The 20,306-nt window shown below is 48.7% G+C and overlaps 1 protein-coding gene across 2 annotated transcripts in view; it reads right to left on the bottom strand.

The window, feature by feature from the left end:
• Positions 1–1,322: 1,322 nt before the first annotated feature.
• The window catches only part of LOC132819294 (uncharacterized), a 51,675-nt gene continuing 32,691 nt past the window's right edge, over positions 1,323–20,306 (bottom strand). The window contains exons 4-7 of one of the 2 annotated variants that reach the window (XM_060830732.1): positions 9,892–10,027; positions 5,501–5,544; positions 2,671–2,750; positions 1,323–1,550 (exon numbers count right to left, since the gene is read on the bottom strand). In XM_060830732.1, coding sequence (XP_060686715.1) covers positions 1,431–1,550; positions 2,671–2,750; positions 5,501–5,544; positions 9,892–10,027 — 380 coding nt within the window. In that variant the 3' untranslated portion in view covers positions 1,323–1,430. The remainder of the gene's footprint in view (positions 1,551–2,670; positions 2,751–5,500; positions 5,545–9,891; positions 10,028–20,306) is intronic. The other variant, XM_060830733.1, reaches the window with a different exon arrangement.

Below are 20,306 nucleotides of genomic sequence, written 5' to 3'. Positions count from 1 at the left end.
TAAAAAAACATATAATGTGCAATTTTCAAATGTAATTGTGCAACTTCACCACAGAGCCCAGAAGCTTTAACCTCTGTGTTGCTGGATAGAATCGCCTCAAGGTTCCTTCATTCAATAATAACCCTTGCTTTTTGAACAGACCATATCCATTGATTCTTTTGACTGATCTCGAACCAAGACGCCCCTCTTGAGGGGTCATAGATTAGATTAGATTACTTACAGTGTGGAAACAGGCCCTTCGGCCCAACAAGTCCACACCGACCCGCCGAAGCGCAACCCACCCGTACCCCTACATATACCCCTTACCTAACACTACGGGCAATTTAGCATGGCCAATTCACCTGACCCGCACATCTTTGGACTGTGGGAGGAAACCGGAGCACCCGGAGGAAACCCACGCAGACACGGGGAGAACGTGCAAACTCCTCTTCAATGTCAGACTACAGGTGACCCCCATTACACTGCACACAAACACGCAGACACACACACATACTCACACATACTCACACACGCACGCACACACACACAGACAGACACATACTCACACATACTCACACACACACACAGACAGACACATACTCACACACACACACACACATACGCACGCAGACACACACACAGACATACACAGAGACACACACAGACACACACTCACACACAGACAGACACACAGAGACAGACACACACAGACACACACTCATACACACACATACACAGACACACACAGACTCTCCTACAGACCCATACACTCACACAGACCCACTCTTATTCGCTCACACAGACACTCCCACACTCACACACGCACCCTCTCACAGACACTCATTACCCCTGCCATCTCCCCGCTCCCTCCACACACACACACACACACACACACATATATAAGTTTGTGGGGTGAATTTGTACCTGCAGAATTACATTTTCCTTTGCTCAAAAGCTGCATGAATCCATGTAAGATTCTGTAAATCCATTTATTTAAGATTAGAATCAGTCTGACCATTGTGGAACAGACAGCCTCACACAGGGAAGCTCACACCTTCAACACATCATCTGGGCCGACATGACACCAATTGTTAAAGTTCACTCGAGAATGTAACTTTTAAATGTTCTGCAATTTACACACGAAAGAACTGAAACCACCCTGATCATTCTAAAAGAGGAGAGACTGAACAAACAATTCAGTTCTTTTTCAATATATTATTTCAGTTCCATCACACTGTAAATTTTTGCTATAAATTCTGTGTCTTACAATCTTATTCTCCACAATCATCTGATGAAGGAGCAGCGCTCTGAAAGCTAGTGCTTCCAAATAAACCCGTTGGACTCTAACCTGGGGTTGTGTGATTTTTAACTTTGTCCACCCCGGTTCCTCCACGTCATAGGATCCCGAGAGTCAGTTGCCTGCACCAACAGTGATGGATACATCCAGGAGACTATGTGTGTTTGACAGCCGCGTACTCCGAGTCTGGGTCAGTCACTGTCTGTGTTCTGGGTGGGCGCTGGGTGACCTGTCGGAGTTGGAGTTCAGCGTAATGCACCTGCCCATCATCCTCCTGCAACATCACACAAACATCAGAGCGTCAGTGGCACGTGGACATTTGATGTGAGATATGTACAGAGTTTCATTTTCATAGAATCCTTACAGTGTGGAAAGAGGCCATTCTGTCCACCAAGTCTGCGCTAACCTATTCCCTAATTACCATGCCTAACCCACTCTAACCTGCACATCTTTGGACTGTGGGAGGAAACCAGAGCACCCGGAGGACACCCACATTGACACGGGGAGAATGTTCAAACTCCACACAGATAGCCACCCGAGGCTGGAATTGAACCTGGGTCCCTGGCGCTGTGAGGCAGCAGTGCTAACCACTGAGACACCATGCTACAGTAAGCTGTTTTCAAACAGTTATTATTGTGAGTATCATTGTCAGTAATTGAATCCTGTCATTATGACGGAAATACTTGGATTGTATTGCTCGCTGAGCTGGAAGGCTTGTTCTCAGACGTTTCGTCACCATGCTAGGTAACAGCATCAGTGAGCCTCCGGTGAAGCGCTGGTGTTCTGTCCCACTTGTTATTTATGTATCTTGGCCAAGAGACCTGGCATTCAAACTGGAATTCCATCAATGAACAAGGACCTCGTTTACCAACCTCTGAGGAAAAGACCTGGAAACGATATCACCCAGCGTAACAGACCAACGCACATAAATAGGAAGTGGGGCAGAACATTTGTGCTTTAACAGAGGCTCACTGATGATGGTACCGAGCATGGTGATGAAATGTCTGAGAACAAACCTACCAGCTCAGTGAACAAACTCACAACCTGAACCTCAACCCGAGCTACATATCTTCTCAAACATCACATACACGAGAGTGCTTTATTTAATAAAGTGAGTGTGAGTGAATTACTACTATGACAGAATACATATGAATAATCCGTTTGTGAGTTATTAGCATAATGACCATAATATTAATATATATATACATTAGCATAATACTAACATTTCTACGTGTTCATTTTGACACTAAGTCAATGGTTTCTCGAACTGTACCTTTATATTCCTAGCTATCTGCAACTATCAACCAGTTATTCATTGTTTACTGCCATTGCTGTGACTATAATGTCACTGATTCTTGAAGAATAAATGAATAGTATCATTCCTGGATATTAACCTGTTGCTGATATTCACATCTTGATCCATCACTTACCCCTACAGGAACAGCAGCTGGTAAATTGCTGGCTGGGGTTCGACCTGAAAGACAATGCAACGTCCCTCAGATACCGCTCTCTTTGAAGGCAAAGCAGAGTAAACACTGTCAGAGGCAGAAGGTGCTGTCCTTTCAGGGACAAGGCTGCCACGGCCTACAGCACTATCAACTCTGTGAAAGGGAAATCCCGCACTGTCTGATGTACCTGTAAGTGTCCGGCTGAGACACCTCTCAGAGAGTTTGGTCAGTTAAAGCAGCATGTGGCGATGATCCCTGTCCAGACATCCTCAGGAACCTGGATGTTATGAACATACAACCAAGGAACAGGAGGAGGACATTCACCCACCCAACCCACTGCTTCCTTCAATACAATTGTGGCTGAATTTAAATCAATTCAATATTCCGATATATCCCCCAATAATCGTTCACCCTCCCCGGGTCAATAAAAATCCCCCTTCCACTGTCTTTAAAATAATTAATGATTCTCCAGACACTGCCTTTTGATAAAAGGAATTCCAAAGACTCACAACACCCTGAGAAACAAAACACTTCCTCATCTCTGTCTTCAGTACCCACTCCCTTATTTTAAATAATGACTCCTGGTTTGAGATTCACCCACAACAGGAACCATCCTCCCCATATCCACCCAGTCAACTCCCCATATCCACCCAGTCAACTCTCCATATCCACCCAGTCAACTCCCCATATCCACCCAGTCAACTCTCTATATCCTCCCAGTCAACTCCCCATATCCACCCAGTCAACTCTCCATATCCACCCAGTCAACTCCCCATATCCACCCAGTCAACTCTCTATATCCTCCCAGTCAACTCCCCATATCCACCCAGTCAACTCTCCATATCCACCCAGTCAACTCTCCATATCCACCCAGTCAACTCCCCATAGCCACCCAGTCAACTCCCCATATCCTCCCAGTCAACTCCCAATATCCTCCCAGTCAACTCCACATATCCTCCCAGTCAACTCCCCATATCCACCCAGTCAACTCTCCATATCCACCCAGTCAACTCCCCATAGCCACCCAGTCAACTCTCCATATCCACCCAGTCAACTCTCCATATCCTCCCAGTCAACTCTGCATATCCACCAAGTCAACTCCTCATATCCACCAAGTCAACTCCTCATATCCACCCAGTCAACTCTCCATATCCTCCCAGTCAACTCTGCATATCCACCAAGTCAACTCCTCATATCCACCCAGTCAACTCCTCATATCCACCCAGTCAACTCTCCATATCCACCCAGTCAACTCCCCATATCCTCCCAGTCAACTCTGCATATCCACCAAGTCAACTCCTCATATCCACCCAGTCAACTCCCCATATCCTCCCAGTCAACTCCCCATATCCACCCAGTCAACTCCCCATATCCTCCCAGTGACCTCCCCTCTCGATCTTTGCTGTTTCAATTAAAACAGAGTTCTCAGCCAGGAATCTCGGGCTGTCCCTCACACAACACATCCCTACGGGAATGACCTGTGTCTGTCTGTCCGTCTGCCTCGGTGTCATTTTTACAATCAAACAGTCACTGCCTTCACCCCTGTATACTCCCCCTGACCATTCCCCCCTGTATACTCCCCCCTGACCATTCCCCCTGTATACTCCCCCCGCCCATTCCCCCCTGTATACTCCCCCTGCTCATTCCCCCTGTATACTCCCCCGCCCATTCCCCCCTGTACACTCTCCCTGCCCATTCTCCCCCGTATACTCCCCCCGCCCATTCCCCCTGTATACTCCCCCCGCCCATTCCCCCCTGTATACTCCCCCTGCCCATTCCCCCCTGTATACTCCCCCCGCCCATTCCCCCTGTATACTCCCCCCGCCCATTCCCCCCTGTATACTCCCCCTGCCCATTCCCCTGTATACTCCCCTGGCCCATTCCCCCTGTATACTATCCCTGACCATTCCCCCTGTATACTCCCCCCCGCTCATTCCCCCTGTATACTCCCCTTTGCCCTTTCCCCCCGTATACTATCCCTGACCATTCCCCCCGTATACTATCCCTGACCATTCCCCCTGTATACCGCTCCCTGCCCACCCCTCTACCTGCTGCCTGTTATTTCCTACTCAGTTCAGTGCCAGCCTCCCGCTGCCCCCTTTTCCTTTCCTGCTCTGTCTCTCTTTATCTCTCTCTCTCTCTCTGTCTCTCTCTCTCTCTCTCTCTGTCTCTCTCTCTCTCACTCTCTCCCTCTCCCCCACAGTCACTCCCTCTCTCTGGGCCCTGTAGCAGCTGACACTGTGCTGTGTGGTCTGGGATATTTTATTGAAACTCTGACCATGGGGTTAGGAAGATGAACAATTAAACCCGATGTGGAAATTTCCTAAAGCAGTGAACAGGAAGCCTCTGATTGTGGGGGTCTCCTTTCCCCATCAGTTCCTGACCGGTGTCTGGGATGGAAACAGGAAGGGCAGGACAGGGCTGTGCTATTCTTCCAGAATGGCAGGAGATTGTGGGAGTCATCGTCAGACAAATGGGAGTGAATTGAGCCGGTCTCCCTGGCTGTGGAACCGGTTCCAGGTCTGAGGGCTGATGGGAACACGGTGGGGAGCAGGGAGGACACAGCTACACTCAGGAATAAACACATCCCAGGGCCAATCAATCCAACCCCAAAAACCAGCATCAGACAGAATACTGTGAAACTAACACTGCAACATTACTGCATTATAGAACTGACCTTCATTAATTAATGTAACCAACAACGTGTATTAATTGCAGCCAGTATCAGATTATTCCAAGCATCTGTTAGACTAAGTATTTAGTTCCATTGACTTACCACTAGCTGTTGCATATACGATGTCATTTCCTTCATTGGTATCCCTAAATGATGTGACGTCAGGAAGACAGAGATTAGTTTATTAGAGAGGGGATACTGTACTGTACATGCCCCAGCAACAAGATTACAATCAGCCTGCAGTTAGAGGCAGGAACACTGAAGGATCTGAGCAACATTATAACCAACCACACAGTAACTCAAATCCACTAACCCTGGCAACATCCTTGTAAATCGTTTCTGAATCCTTTTATGTTTCACAACCTTCTTCCTGTAGGAGGAAGACCAGAATTGCACGCAAAATTCCAACAGCGAACTAATCAATGTCCTGTGCAGCTGCAACATGGCCTCCCAACTCCTATTGGGTAAAAAATGACTGTATCGGCGCTGCCTCGTGCTCCCACGAGGAGGTTGAATAGTTCATCAACTTTACTAACACCTTCCATCCCGACCTCAAATTCACCTGGACTGTCTCAGACTCCTCCCTCCCCTTCCTAGACCTTTCCATTTCTATCTCAGGCGACCGACTCAACACAGACATCTACTATAAACCAACTGACTCCCACAGCTACCTGGACTACACCTCCTCCCACCCTGCCCCCTGTAAAAACTCCATCCCATATTCCCAATTCCTTCGTCTCCGCCGCATCTGCTCCCAGGAGGACCAGTTCCAACACCGTACAGCCCAGATGGCCTCCTTCTTCAAGGACCGCAGATTCCCCCCAGACATGATCGACGATGCCCTCCACCGCATCTCCTCCACTTCCCGCTCCTCCGCCCTTGAGCCCCGCTCCTCCAACCGCCACCAAGACAGAACCCCACTGGTTCTCACCTACCACCCCACCAACCTCCGCATACAACGTATCATCCTCCGTCATTTCCCCCACCTCCAAACGGACCCCACCACCAGGGATATATTTCCCTCCCCTCCCCTATCAGCGTTCCGCAAAGACCACTCCCTTCGTGACTCCCTCGTCAGGTCCACACCCCCCACCAACCCAACCTCCACTCCCAGCACCTTCCCCTGCAACCGCAGGAAATGTAAAACTTGCGCCCACACCTCCTCCCTCACTTCCCTCCAAGGCCCCAAGGGATCCTTCCATATCCGCCACAAGTTCACCTGTACCTCCACACACATCATCTATTGCATCCGCTGCACCCGATGTGGCCTCCTCTACATTGTGGAGACAGGCCGCTTACTTGCGGAACACTTCAGAGAACACCTCAGGGACGCCCGGACCAACCAACCCAACCACCCCGAGCTCAACATTTTAACTCTCCATGTCCACTCCACCGAGGACATGCAGGTCCTTGGACTCCTCCACCGGCAAAACATAACAACACGACGGTTGGAGGAAGAGCGCCTCATCTTCCGCCTGGGAACCCTCCAACCACAAGGGATGAACTCAGATTTCTCCAGTTTCCTCATTTCCCCTCCCCCCACCTTGTCTCAGTCGGTTCCCTCAACTCAGCACCGCCCTCCTAACCTGCAATCCTCTTCCTGACCTCTCCGCCCCCACCCCACTCTGGCCTATCACCCTCACCTTGACCTCCTTCCACCTATCACATCTCCATCACCCCTCCCCCCAAGTCCCTCCTCCCTACCTTTTATCTTAGCCTGCCTGGCACCCTCTCCTCATTCCTGATGAAGGGCTTATGCCCGAAACGTCGAATTTCCTATTCCTTGGATGCTGCCTGACCTGCTGCGCCTTAACCAGCAACACATTTTCAACTCCCAACTCCTGTACTCAATACTCTGACCAATAAAGGAAAGCATACCAAATGCCTTCTTCACTATCCTATCTACCTGCGACTCCACTTTCAAGGAGCTATGAACCTGCACTCCAAGGTCTCTTTGTCCAGCAACACTCCCTAGGACCTTACCATTAAGTGTATAAGTCCTGCTAAGATTTGCTTTCCCAAAATGCAGCACCTCACATTTATCTGAATTAAACTCCATCTGCCACTTCTCAGCCCATTGGCCCATCTGGTCCAGATCCTGTTGTAATCTGAGGTAACCCTCTTTGCTGTCCTCTACACCTTCAATTTTGGTGCCATCTGAAAACTTACTAACTAGCCTTCCTATGTTCACATTTAAATTATTTATTTCAATCAAACCCAGCACCGATCCCTGCGGCACACCCACTCAGCACAGCCTCCAGTCTGACCCAGCCCCGATCCCTGCAGCACACCCACTCAGCACAGGCCTCCAGTCTGACCCAGCACCGATCCCTGCAGCACACCCACTCAGCACAGGCTCCAGACTGACCCAGCACCGATCCCTGCAGCACACCCACTCAGCACAGCCTCCAGACTGACCCAGCACCGATCCCTGCAGCATACCCACTCAGCACAGGCCTCCAGTTTGACCCAGCACCGTCCCTGCAGCACACCCACTCAGCACAGCCTCCAGTCTGACCCAGCACCGATCCCTGCAGCACACCCACTCAGCACAGACCTCCAGTCTGACCCAGCACCGATCCCTGCAGCACACCCACTCAGCACAGGCTCCAGTCTGACCCAGCACCGATCCCTGCAGCACACCCACTCAGCACAGCCTCCAGTCTGACCCAGCACCGATCCCTGCAGCACACCCACTCAGCACAGGCTCCAGTTTGACCCAGCACCGTCCCTGCAGCACACCCACTCAGCACAGCCTCCAGTCTGACCCAGCACCAATCCCTGCAGCACACCCACTCAGCACAGGCTCCAGTCTGACCCAGCACCGATCCCTGCAGCACACCCACTCAGCACAGGCCTCCAGTTTGACCCAGCACCGTCCCTGCAGCACACCCACTCAGCACAGCCTCCAGTCTGACCCAGCACCGATCCCTGCAGCACACCCACTCAGCACAGGCTCCAGTCTGACCCAGCACCGATCCCTGCAGCACACCCACTCAGCACAGACCTCCAGTCTGACCCAGCACCGTCCCTGCAGCACACCCACTCAGCACAGGCTCCAGTCTGACCCAGCACCGTCCCTGCAGCACACCCACTCAGCACAGGCCCCCAGTCTGACCCAGCACCGATCCCTGCAGCACACCCACTCAGCACAGGCTCCAGTCTGACCCAGCACCGATCCCTGCAGCACACCCACTCAGCACAGGTCTCCAGTCTGAAAAGCTACTCTCCACCACCACTTTCTGTCTTCAATTCTCCCTGTATTCCATGTGATCTAACTTGCTAACCAGTCTCCCACAGGGAACCTTGTCGAACTGAAGGCCTCACTGACAACATCTATTGCTCTGCCCTCATCAATCCTCCTTGTCACTTCTTTAAAAAACTCAATCAAGTTTGTGAGACATGATTTCCCACACTCAAAGCCATGTTGACTATCCTGAATCAGTCCTTGCCTTTCCAAATACATGTACATCCTGTCCCTCAGGATTCCCTCCAACAACTTGCCCACCACCGAGGTCAGGCTCACTAGTCTATAGTTCCCTGGCTTGTCTTTACAACCCTTCTTAAACAGTGGCACCACATTTGCCAACCTCCAGTCTTCCGGCACCTCACCTGTGACTATCGATGATACAAATATCTCAGCAAGAGGCCCAGCAATCACTTCTCTAGTTTCCTACAGAGTTCTTGGGTACACCTGACCAGGTCCTGGGGATTTATCCACCTTTATGCATTTTAAAACATCCAGCACCTCCTCATATGGACATTTTCAAGATATCGCTATTTATTCCCCCACATTATTTATTTATTCTCGTTTATAGAATAAATCTGCTGCTGGTTCTCTGTGGTATAACCTGTCTTCCCACTTCATGTTCACCAAATGTTTCCCTTGTAATTCTCTTTGTGCATAAGATGCAGAATTCTCCCTCTCAAACCTCTTGTGTAATTTTACAAGCACTGTTACCTGAAGACTCCCTTACACTGAAATTATTAAGTTCCCTTGTTTCATTGAACGCTACAAGGTCTAAAGTGTTTGGCTAACACAAGAAAATCTTGCTCTAATTGTTCCAAATACACCATTCCTGGGCAATATTTATCAATCTGCTGGTGCACTCGGCGGTTTCTACGCTCCATCCTTATCAGTCACCCTTTGGTTATCACCTCTTCGCTGCCTTAGTCCTTCCTTCAGAGTTTCTATTTTCTGTTTTGTGAATCATTTGTTCTCACAACTTAATCTAAAACTAGCTAAACCACTGACAGTTGCAAACTCTGTTCCCACGCACTCTGTTCCCAACTCTGCCATGTGTCAAGACCAATGACAGTACGAGATATAGAAAAACACAGAGAGTGGCTTTCAGAGTAGACCGACAGAGGAAAGGGAAGTTTTGAGTCGACAGCAATGGGGTCAGACAGCACAGGAGAGACAGAGAAGGAAGGAACTCAGACAGATGGAAGTTCCTCCAGCAAGATCCAAGCACTGAAGTGATTCTGTTTACCTGTTTGGTGTTGATGCCGTTCTGAAGCAGGCCCATTGTTTTACACAGAGGACAACAATCACAGCAATGACCAGTAACACGAGGATACACAGCACACAGCCCAGAATAATAGGAAACAAATCCTGACTCTCAGCCTCTGTAAAATATTGGCAAGGTTTATACAGTTGAGGAAGACAGAATATTCAGAGGAGGCTCACACTGTATTTCGTGTATGGAATGTAATCTTTGAGGGTTAAACCATGACACAACAGGGCGGTGTCACTGTGAGTGAGGAGGTCACGTCTGACAGATCGGTTCCAATGTATTGAGGAGGTAACGAGTATATCCGACAGACAGCCAGTGAACACAATCTATTTGGACCAAAAACAAAACCAAACAACTGCAGATACTGGAAATCAGAAACAAGATCATAAACTGCTGGAAAAGCTCAGTGAGTCTGGCAGGATCTGTGGAGAGAAATCAGAGTTAGCGTTTCAGATCCAGTGACACTTCCTCAGAATGGATTATAGCTGGGAAAGGTTGGTAGAGAAACTGAAGTTGGGGGTGGGGGGGGGGGGGCGGATTAAACGCTAAATGGAGATGGAGCCCAAAGACAGAGAAAACCAGTTGGGCAGAGAAGGGACTGGGTACAGGGAACAGGGTGGGGGTGGTTACAGTGACAGGGAACAGGGCGGGGGGGTTACAGTGACGGGGAACAGGGTGGGGGGGGTTACAGTGACAGGGGACAGGGTGGGGGGGTGCGGGGGTATGGGGGCGTTGGGGTGTGGGTGTGGGGGTGTTGGGGTGTGGGGTGTGGGGGTGTTGGGTTGTGGGGGTGTGGGGCGTGGGGTGTTGGTGTGTGGGGTGTAGGGGTGTGGGGGTTTGGGAGTGTGGTGTGGGGGTGTGGTGTGGGGGTGTGTGGTGTGTGGGGTGTGGGGTGTGGGGTGTGTGGGGTGTGGGGTGTGGGGGTGTGGGGTGTGGGGTGTGGGGGTGTGGGGTGTGGGTGTGTGGGGGTGTGGGGTGTGGGGTGTGGGGTGTGGGGGTGTGGACCAGGGTGTTCCGGAAGGAACAGTCCCTGTGGAAGGCGGACAAGGGAGGGGAGGGGGATATGTGTCTGGTGGAGGCATCTCACTGGAGGTGGTGGAAATGGTAACTGACGATCCTCTGGATTTGGATGCTGCAGGGATGGGAGGGAAGGACAAGGGGACCATATCCGTGTTGTAGGAGGGAAGACAGGGGGTGAGGGCAGAAGTGCAGGAGATAGATCAGACCCGGCAGAGAAACCTGGAATCCATCGTCCCGCCCCTCCTTGGTATCACCATTGTGTTTCTATCTCCATTTTACCATGACATGCTCACGAAGGACATCCGCGAGGAGCTGGAATTTAAAGGCAGAATGTAGCTTCAATCCTGAATTTGTAAAAAAAATGGGAATAAAGGTTCTCGGGAGCATTGTGCAAAATCCTTAAATCCCAGTCGATTAGCAGAAAATCCGGAATATTTGGTCAGAACCCCTACAGGGTCGTGAAACTGTTAGACAATCAACTACAAAATCCAGGGGAGGATCCCTGACAGAGCAATGGTAAATCCATCGGGGTGGATCAGGGATAAATCCATCAGAGTCGATCAGAGATAAAACTATCAGGTGGATCAGGGATAAATCCATCAGGTGGATCAGAGATAAATCCATCAGGTGGATCAGGGATAAAAGAATGACTAGGGTAGGAATAGGTCCAGTCAAGGATAGTTGTGGGAAGTTGCGTATGGAGGCTGAAGAAATTGGGGAGACATTGAATGAATACTTTTCGTCAGTATTCACTCAGGAACAGGACATTGTTGCTGATGTGAATATTGAGTCACAATTAATTAGAATGGATGGCTTTGAGGTATGTAGGGAAGAGGTGTTGGAAATTCTGGAAAGGGTGAAAATAGATAAGTCCCCTGGGCCTGATGGCATTTATCCTAGGATTCTCTGGGAAGCAAGGGAGGAGATTGCAGAGCCATTGGCCTTGATTTTTATGTCCTCCTTGTCTACAGGAATAGTGCCAGAAGACTGGAGGATAGCAAATGTGGTTCCCTTGTTCAAGAAGGGGAGTAGGGATAACCCTAGTAACTATAGGCCAGTGAGTCTCACTTCTGTTGTGGGCAAAGTCTTAGAGAGAATTGTAAGGGATGGGATTTATGAACATCTGGATAGGAATAATGTGATCAAGGATAGTCAGCATGGTTTTGTGAAGGGCAGGTCGTGCCTCACAAACCTTATTGAATTCTTTGAGAAGGTGACTAAGGAGGTGGACGAGGGTAAAGCAGTAGATGTGGTGTATATGGATTTTAGTAAGGCGTTTGATAAGGTTCCCCATGGTAGGCTAATGCTAAAACTACGGAGGTATGGCATTGAGGGTGCGTTGGAGGTTTGGATTAGGAATTGGCTGGCTGGAAGAAGACAGAGGGTAGTAGTTGATGGTAAAGGTTCATCTTGGAGTGCAGTTACCAGCGGTGTTCCACAAGGATCTGTTTTGGGACCATTGCTGTTTGTCATTTTTATAAATGACCTGGAGGAGGGGCTTGAAAGCTGGGTGAGCAAGTTTGCGGATGATACGAAAGTCGGTGGAGTTGTTGATAGTGAGGAAGGATGCGGCAGGTTACAGCGGGATATAGATAAGTTGCAGAGCTGGGCAGAAAGGTGGCAAATGGAGTTCAATGTAGCTAAGTGTGAAGTCATTCACTTTGGTAGGACTAACAAGAAGATGGATTACTGGGCTAATGGTAGACTACTTGGTAGTGTGGATGAGCAGAGGGATCTTGGTGTCCATGTACACAGATCTCTGAAAGTTGCCACCCAGGTAAATAGTGCTCTGAAGAAGGCATATGGTGTACGGGGCTTTATTGGTAGAGGAATTGAGTTCCGGAGTCCTGAGGTCATGTTGCAGTTGTATAAGACTCTGGTGCGGCCTCATCTGGAGTATTGTGTGCAGTTTTGGTCGCCATACTATAGGAAGGATGTGGAGGCACTGGAACGGTGCAGAGGAGGTTTACCAGGATGTTGCCTGGCATGGTAGGAAGATCGTATGAGGAAAGGCTGAGGCACTTGGGGCTGTTCTCATTGGAGAAAAGAAGGTTTAGGGGAGATTTGATAGAGGTGTATAAGATGATTAGGGGTTTAGATAGGGTTGACCATGAGAACCTTTTTCCACGTATGGAGTCAGCTATTACATAGAACATGGAAAAAAGTACAGGCCCTTCGGCCCTCGATGTTGCGCCGACCGAAGCCTACCTAACCTACACTAGCCCACTATCCTCCATATGCCTATCCAATGCCCGCTTAAATGACCATAAAGAGGGAGAGTTCACCACTGCTACTGGCAGGGCATTCCATGAACTCACAACCCGCTGAGTAAAGAATCTACCCCTAACATCTGTCCTATACCTACCACCCCTTAATTTAAAGCTGTGTCCCCTAGTAACAGATGACTCCATTAGCGGAAAAAGGTTCTCACTGTCAACCCTATCTAAACCCCTAATCATCTTGTACACCTCTATCAAATCTCCCCTAAACCTTCTTTTCTCCAAAGAGAACAGCCCCAAGTGCCTCAGCCTTTCCTCATACGATCTTCCTACCATGCCAGGCAACATCCTGGTAAACCTCCTCTGCACCCGTTCCAATGCCTCCACATCCTTCCTATAGTATGGCGACCAAAACTGCACACAATACTCCAGATGAGGCCGCACCAGAGTCTTATACAACTGCAACATGACCTCAGGACTCCGGAACTCAATTCCTCTACCAATAAAGCCCAGTACACCATATGCCTTCTTCACAGCACTATTTACCTGGGTGGCCACTTTCAGAGATCTGTATAAATGGACACCAAGATCCCTCTGCTCATCCACACTACCAAGTAGTCTACCATTAGCCCAGTAATCCATCTTCTTGTTAGTCCTACCAAAGTGAATGACTTCACACTTAGCTACATTGAACTCCATTTGCCACCTTTCTGCCCAGCTCTGCAACCTATCTATATCCCGCTGTAACCTGCCACATCCTTCTTCGCTGTCCACAACTCCACCGACTTTCGTATCATCTGCAAACTTGCTCACCCAGATTTCAAGCCCCTCCTCTAGGTCATTTATAAAGATGACAAACAGCAATGGTCCCAAAACAGATCCTTGTGGTACACCGCTAGTAACTGCACTCCAAGATGAACCAATACCATCAACTACTACCCTCTGTCTCCTTCCAGCCAGCCAATTCCTAATCCAAACCTCTAATGCACCCTCAATGCCATACCTCCGTAGTTTTTGCATTAGCCTACCATGGGGTACCTTATCGAACGCCTTGCTAAAATCCATATACACCACATCTACTGCTTTATCCTCGTCCACTTCCTTAGTCACCTTCTCAAAGAACTCAATAAGGTTTGTGAGGCATGACCTGCCCTTCACAAAACCATGCTGACTATCCTTGATCACATTATTCCTATCCAGATGTTCATAAATCCTATCCCTTACAATTGTCTCTAAGACTTTGCCCACAACAGAAGTGAGACTCACTGGCCTATAGTTACTCAGGCTATCCCTACTCCTCTTCTTGAACAAGGGGACCACATTCACTATCCTCCAGTCTTCTGGCACTATTCCCGTAGACAACGACGACATAAAAATCAAGGCCAATGGCTCCGCTATCTCCTCCCTAGCTTCCCAGAGGATCCTAGGATAAATGCCATCAGGCCCAGGGGACTTATCTATTTTCATCCTTTCCAGTATTCCCCAGACCTCTTCCCGACATACCTCAAGGCCATCCTTGTTGTGGTTCTGTTCGCCGAGCTGGAAGTTTTTGCTGCAAACGTTTCGTTCCCTGGCTAGGGAACATCATCAGTGCTATTGGAGCCTCCTGTGAAGCGCTGCTTTGATGTTTCTTCCGGTATTTATAGTGGTTTGTTCTTGCCGCTTCCGGGTGTCAGTTTCAGCTGTAGTAGTTTGTATGTGGGGTCCAGGTCGATGTGTCTGTTGATGGATGTTCTTGCCACTTCTGGGTGTCAGTTTCAGCTGTAGTGGTTTGTATATGGGGTCCAGGTCCATGTGTCTGTTAATGGAGTTTGTGGATGAATGCCATGCCTCTAGGAATTCCCTGGCTGTTCTCTGTCTGGCTTGTCCTATGATGGTAGTATTTTCCCAGTCAAATTCATGTTCCTGGTTGTCTGAGTGTATGGCTACTACGGATAGCTGGTCGTGTCGTTTTGTGGCTAGCTGATGTTCATGGATGCGGATTGTTAGCTGTCTTCCTATTTGTCCTATATAGTGTTTTGTGCAGTCCTTGCATGGTATTTTGTAAACTACATTAGTTTGGCTCGTGCTGGCTATTGGGTCCTTTGTTCTAGTGAGTTGTTGTCTGAGTGTGGAAGTTGGCTTGTGTGCTGTTATGAGTCCTAAGGGTCGCAGTAGTCTGGCTGTCAGTTCTGAGACGTATGGTAGTGTGGCTAGTCCTTTTGGTTGTGGCATGTCCTCGTTCCGTGGTCTATCTCTTAGGCATCTGGTGATAAAGTTGCGCGGGTATCCGTTTTTGGCGAATACCTTGTATAGGTGTTCCTCTTCCTCTTTTCGCAGTTCTGGTGTACTGCAGTGTGTTGTGGCTCTTTTGAATAGTGTCCTGATGCAGCTTCGTTTGTGTGTGTTGGGGTGGTTACTTTCATAGTTAAGGACTTGGTCTGTTTGTGTTGGTTTCCTGTGTACCCTTGTGGTGAATTCTCCGTTGGGTGTTCTCTCTACTAACACGTCTAGGAATGGGAGTTGGCTATCCTTTTCCTCTTCTCTCGTGAATCGTATTCCTGTGAGTGTGGCGTTGATGATTCGGTGTGTTTTTTCTATTTCTGTATTTTTGATGATTACAAAGGTGTCATCGACGTATCTGATCCAGAGTTTGGGTTGGATTTGTGGTAGGGCTGTATGTTCTAACCTTTGCATAACTGCCTCTGCTATGAGTCCCGAGATTGGTGATCCCATGGGTGTTCCGTTGATTTGTTCGTATATCTGATTGTTAAATGTAAAGTGTGTGGTGAGGCACAGGTCTAGTAGTTTAAGTATGCCGTCCTTGTTGATAGGTTCGGCCTCCTGTGTTCTGTTATGTATGTCCAGTAGGTTGGCTATTGTTTCTCTGGCTAGGGTTTTGTCAATTGATGTGAACAGTGCCGTCACGTCGAATGATACCATGGTTTCTTCTTTGTCTATGTGTGTATTCCTGATGATGTCCAAGAATTCCTGTGTTGATTGTATGGAGTGTTTGGATCCGCTGACTAGGTGTTTCAGTTTTTGTTGTAGTTCTTTGGCCAGTTTGTATGCTGGTGTCCCTGGTAGTGATACTATGGGTCTGAGTGGGATGTCTGGCTTGTGTACTTTGGGTAGTCCGTAGAATCTGGGGGTGTTGTTGCTTTCAGGTTTCATTCTTTGCTGGTCCGCTTTGGTTATCTGTCCGTTTTTTTGTACCACAAATCCAACCCAAACTCTGGATCAGATACGTCGATGACACCTTTGTAATCATCAAAAATACAGAAATAGAAAAAACACACCGAATCATCAACGCCACACTCACAGGAATACGATTCACACGAGAAGAGGAAAAGGATAGCCAACTCCCATTCCTAGACGTGTTAGTAGAGAGAACACCCAACGGAGAATTCACCACAAGGGTATACAGGAAACCAACACACACAGACCAAGTCCTTAACTATGAAAGTAACCACCCCAACACACACAAACAAAGCTGCATCAGGACACTATTCAAAAGAGCCACAACACACTGCAGTACACCAGAACTGCGAAAAGAGGAAGAGGAACACCTATACAAGGTATTCGCCAAAAACGGATACCCACGCAACTTTATCACCAGATGCCTAAGAGATAGACCACGGAACGAGGACATGGCACAACCAAAAGGACTAGCCACACTACCATACGTCAGGAGCGTCTCAGAACTGACAGCCAGACTACTGCGACCCTTAGGACTCATAACAGCACACAAGCCAACTTCCACACTCAGACAACAACTCACTAGAACAAAGGACCCAATAGCCAGCACGAGCCAAACTAACGTAGTTTACAAAATACCATGCAAGGACTGCACAAAACACTATATAGGACAAATAGGAAGACAGCTAACAATCCGCATCCATGAACATCAGCTAGCCACAAAACGACACGACCAGCTATCCCTAGTAGCCATACACTCAGACAACCAGGAACATGAATTTGACTGGGAAAACACTACCATCATAAGACAAGCCAGACAGAGAACAGCCAGGGAATTCCTAGAGGCATGGCATTCATCCACAAACTCCATTAACAGACACATGGACCTGGACCCCATATACAAACCACTACAGCTGAAACTGACACCCGGAAGCGGCAAGAACATCCATCAACAGACACATCGACCTGGACCCCACATACAAACTACTACAGCTGAAACTGACACCCGGAAGTGGCAAGAACAAACCACTATAAATACCGGAAGAAACATCAAAGCAGCGCTTCACAGGAGGCTCCAATAGCACTGATGATGTTCCCTAGCCAGGGAATGAAACATTTGCAGCAAAAACTTCCAGCTCGGCGAACAGAACCACAACAACGGACACCCGAGCTACAAATCTTCAACCAGACTTAAGGCCATCCATTCTAATCACTTGTGACTCAATATTCACATCAGCAACAGTGTCCTGTTCCTGAGTGAATACTGACGAAAAGTATTGATTTAGTGTCTCTCCAATCTCCTCCGCCTCCACGCACAACTTCCCACTACTATCCTTGACTGGACCGATACCTACCCTAGTCATCCTTTTATTCCTGACATACCTATAGAAAGCCTTTGGGTTTTCCCTAATCCTACCAGCTAAAGACTTTTCATGTCCCCTTCTCACTTCTCTTAGCTCTCTCTTTAGATCCTTCCTGGCTACCTTATAACTCTCAATCGCCCCAACTGAACCTTCACGCCTCATCTTTACATAGGCCACCCTCTTCCCTTTCACAAGGGATTCCAATTCCTTATTAAACCACGGCTTCCTCACAAGACCCTTTACTCCCTGCCTGACAGGTACATACTCATCAAGGACACCCAATAGCTGTTCCTTGAACAATCTCCACATATCACTTGTGTTCTTCCCTTGAAGCCTATTTTTCCAATCCATGCATCCTAAGTCATGCCTCACTGCATCATAATTTCCCTGCCCCCAGCTATAGCTCTTGCCCTGCAGTGCACACTTATCCCTCTCCATCACTAGAGTAAAAGTCACCGAGTTGTGGTCACTGTCCCCGAAGTGCTCACCTACCTCCAAGTCTAACACCTGGCCTGGTTCATTACCTAGAACCAAATCCAGTATAGCCTCACCTCTTGTTGGCCTGTCTACATATTGTGTCAGGAAACCCTCCTGCGCACATTGGACAAACACCGACCCATCTAACGAACTCGAGCTATAGCTCTCCCAGTCAATATCTGGGAAGTTAAATTCCCCCATAACAACCACCCTGCTACTTTCACTCTTCTCCTGAATCATCCTCGCAATACTTTCCTCTACTTCTCTCGGACTATTAGGAGACCTGTAGAAAACTCCTAATAGGGTGACCTCACCTTTCCTATTTCTAACCTCAGCCCAAACTACCTCAGATGGCAACTCTTCCTCCATCGTCCTTTCCACCGCTGTAATACTATCCTTGACAAGCAATGCCACACCTCCCCCTCTTTTACCCCCATCTCTGACCCTGCTAAAACATTTAAACCCTGGAACCTGCAACAGCCATTCCTGTCCCTGTTCTACCCACGTCTCTGTAATGGCCACAACACCGAAGTCCCAGGTACAAACCCACGCTGCAAGTTCACCTACCTTATTTCTTATACTTCTGGCATTGAAGTATACACACTTCAAGCCACCTTCCTGTTTACAGGCACCCTCCTTCGAGATCGCTGCATTATTCATAACCTCCCTACACTCAAGGTCCTGTACCCTAAAGCTACAGTCCAGGTTCCCATGCCCCTGCAGAGTTAGTTTAAACCCTCCCGAGGAGCACTAGCAAACCTCCCCCCAAGGATACCGGTGCCCCTCAGGTTCAGGTGTAGACCATCCTGTTTATAGAGGTCCCACCTTCCCCTGAAAGAACCCCAGTTGTCCAGAAACCGGAATCCCTCCCTCCTGCACCATCCCTGTAGCCACGCATTTAACTGCTCTCTCTCCCTATTCCTCGACTCTCTATCACGTGGCACGGGTAACAAACCAGAGACTACAACTCTGTTTGTTCTAACTCTGAGCTTCCAACCTAGCTCCCTGAAAGCCTGCCTGACATCCTCACCCCTCTTTCTACCTATGTCGTTGGTGCCAACGTGGACCACGACTTTGGGCTGCTCCCCCTCCCCCTTAAGGACCCGGAAAACACGATCAGAGACATCACGTACCCTTGCACCTGGGAGGCAACATACCAATCGTGAGTCTCTATCGCCCCCACAAAATCGCCTATCTGTACCCCTTACTATTGAGTCCCCAATAACTATCGCTCTACCTTTCTCCACCCTTCCCTTCTGAGCAACGGGGATAGGCTCCATGCCAGAGGCCTGAACCTCATTGCTTACCCCTGGTAAGTCATCCCCTCCACAAGTATCCAAAACGGTATACTTGTTTTTGAGGGGAATGACCGCAGGGGGTCCCTGCACTGGCTGCTTCCTCCCACTCCCCCTCACTGTCACTCATCTCTCTATAACTTTTGGAGTAACTACTTCCCTAAAGCTCTGATCTATGACCACCTCTGCCTCCTGAATGATCCGCAGTTCATCCAACTCCAGCTCCAGTTCCCTAACACGGGCTTGGAGCAGCTGGAGATGGGTGCACTTCTTGCAAGTGTAATCAGCAGGGACGCTAATGGCTTCCCTCACCTCATACATGTTGCAAGAGGAACATTGCACTGCCTTCGCTGCCATCCCTCTAAAAGGTAAACGTTAAAAAACTAGATCTAAAGAAACAAACAAGCAAAATGCAGCACTTACCTGCTTACCACAACGGGTCTTATTATTAGGTTAGAGGAGGAGGGCGGGTGGGAGGCTCTACCCCTGTGGTGCCTCGGGTTCCTCGCCTGCACGCTTATATAAGAAACAAAAACCTTCCCAGGTAAGCTAGTGCGACACCAGCTTCCGGGGCTGCTAGGCGCTTCAAAAAAATTTAAATTTTAGCCGTAATTTAAATTACAAGGGGGTATAGCTTTAAATTAAGGGGTGGTAGGTGTAGGACAGATGTTAGGGGTAGATTCTTTACTCAGCGAGTCGTGAGTTCATGGAATGCCCTGCCAGTAACAGTGGTGAACTCTCCCTCTTTATGGTAATTTAAACGGGCATTGGATAGGCATATGGAGGTTATTGGGCTAGTGTAGGTTAGGTGGGCTTGGATCAGCGCAACATCGAGGGCC

Source organism: Hemiscyllium ocellatum, chromosome 10 (genome assembly GCF_020745735.1).
Source record: "Hemiscyllium ocellatum isolate sHemOce1 chromosome 10, sHemOce1.pat.X.cur, whole genome shotgun sequence".
Classification (NCBI taxonomy): domain Eukaryota; kingdom Metazoa; phylum Chordata; class Chondrichthyes; order Orectolobiformes; family Hemiscylliidae; genus Hemiscyllium; species Hemiscyllium ocellatum.
This window is presented reverse-complemented; position numbering and strand designations above follow the sequence as displayed.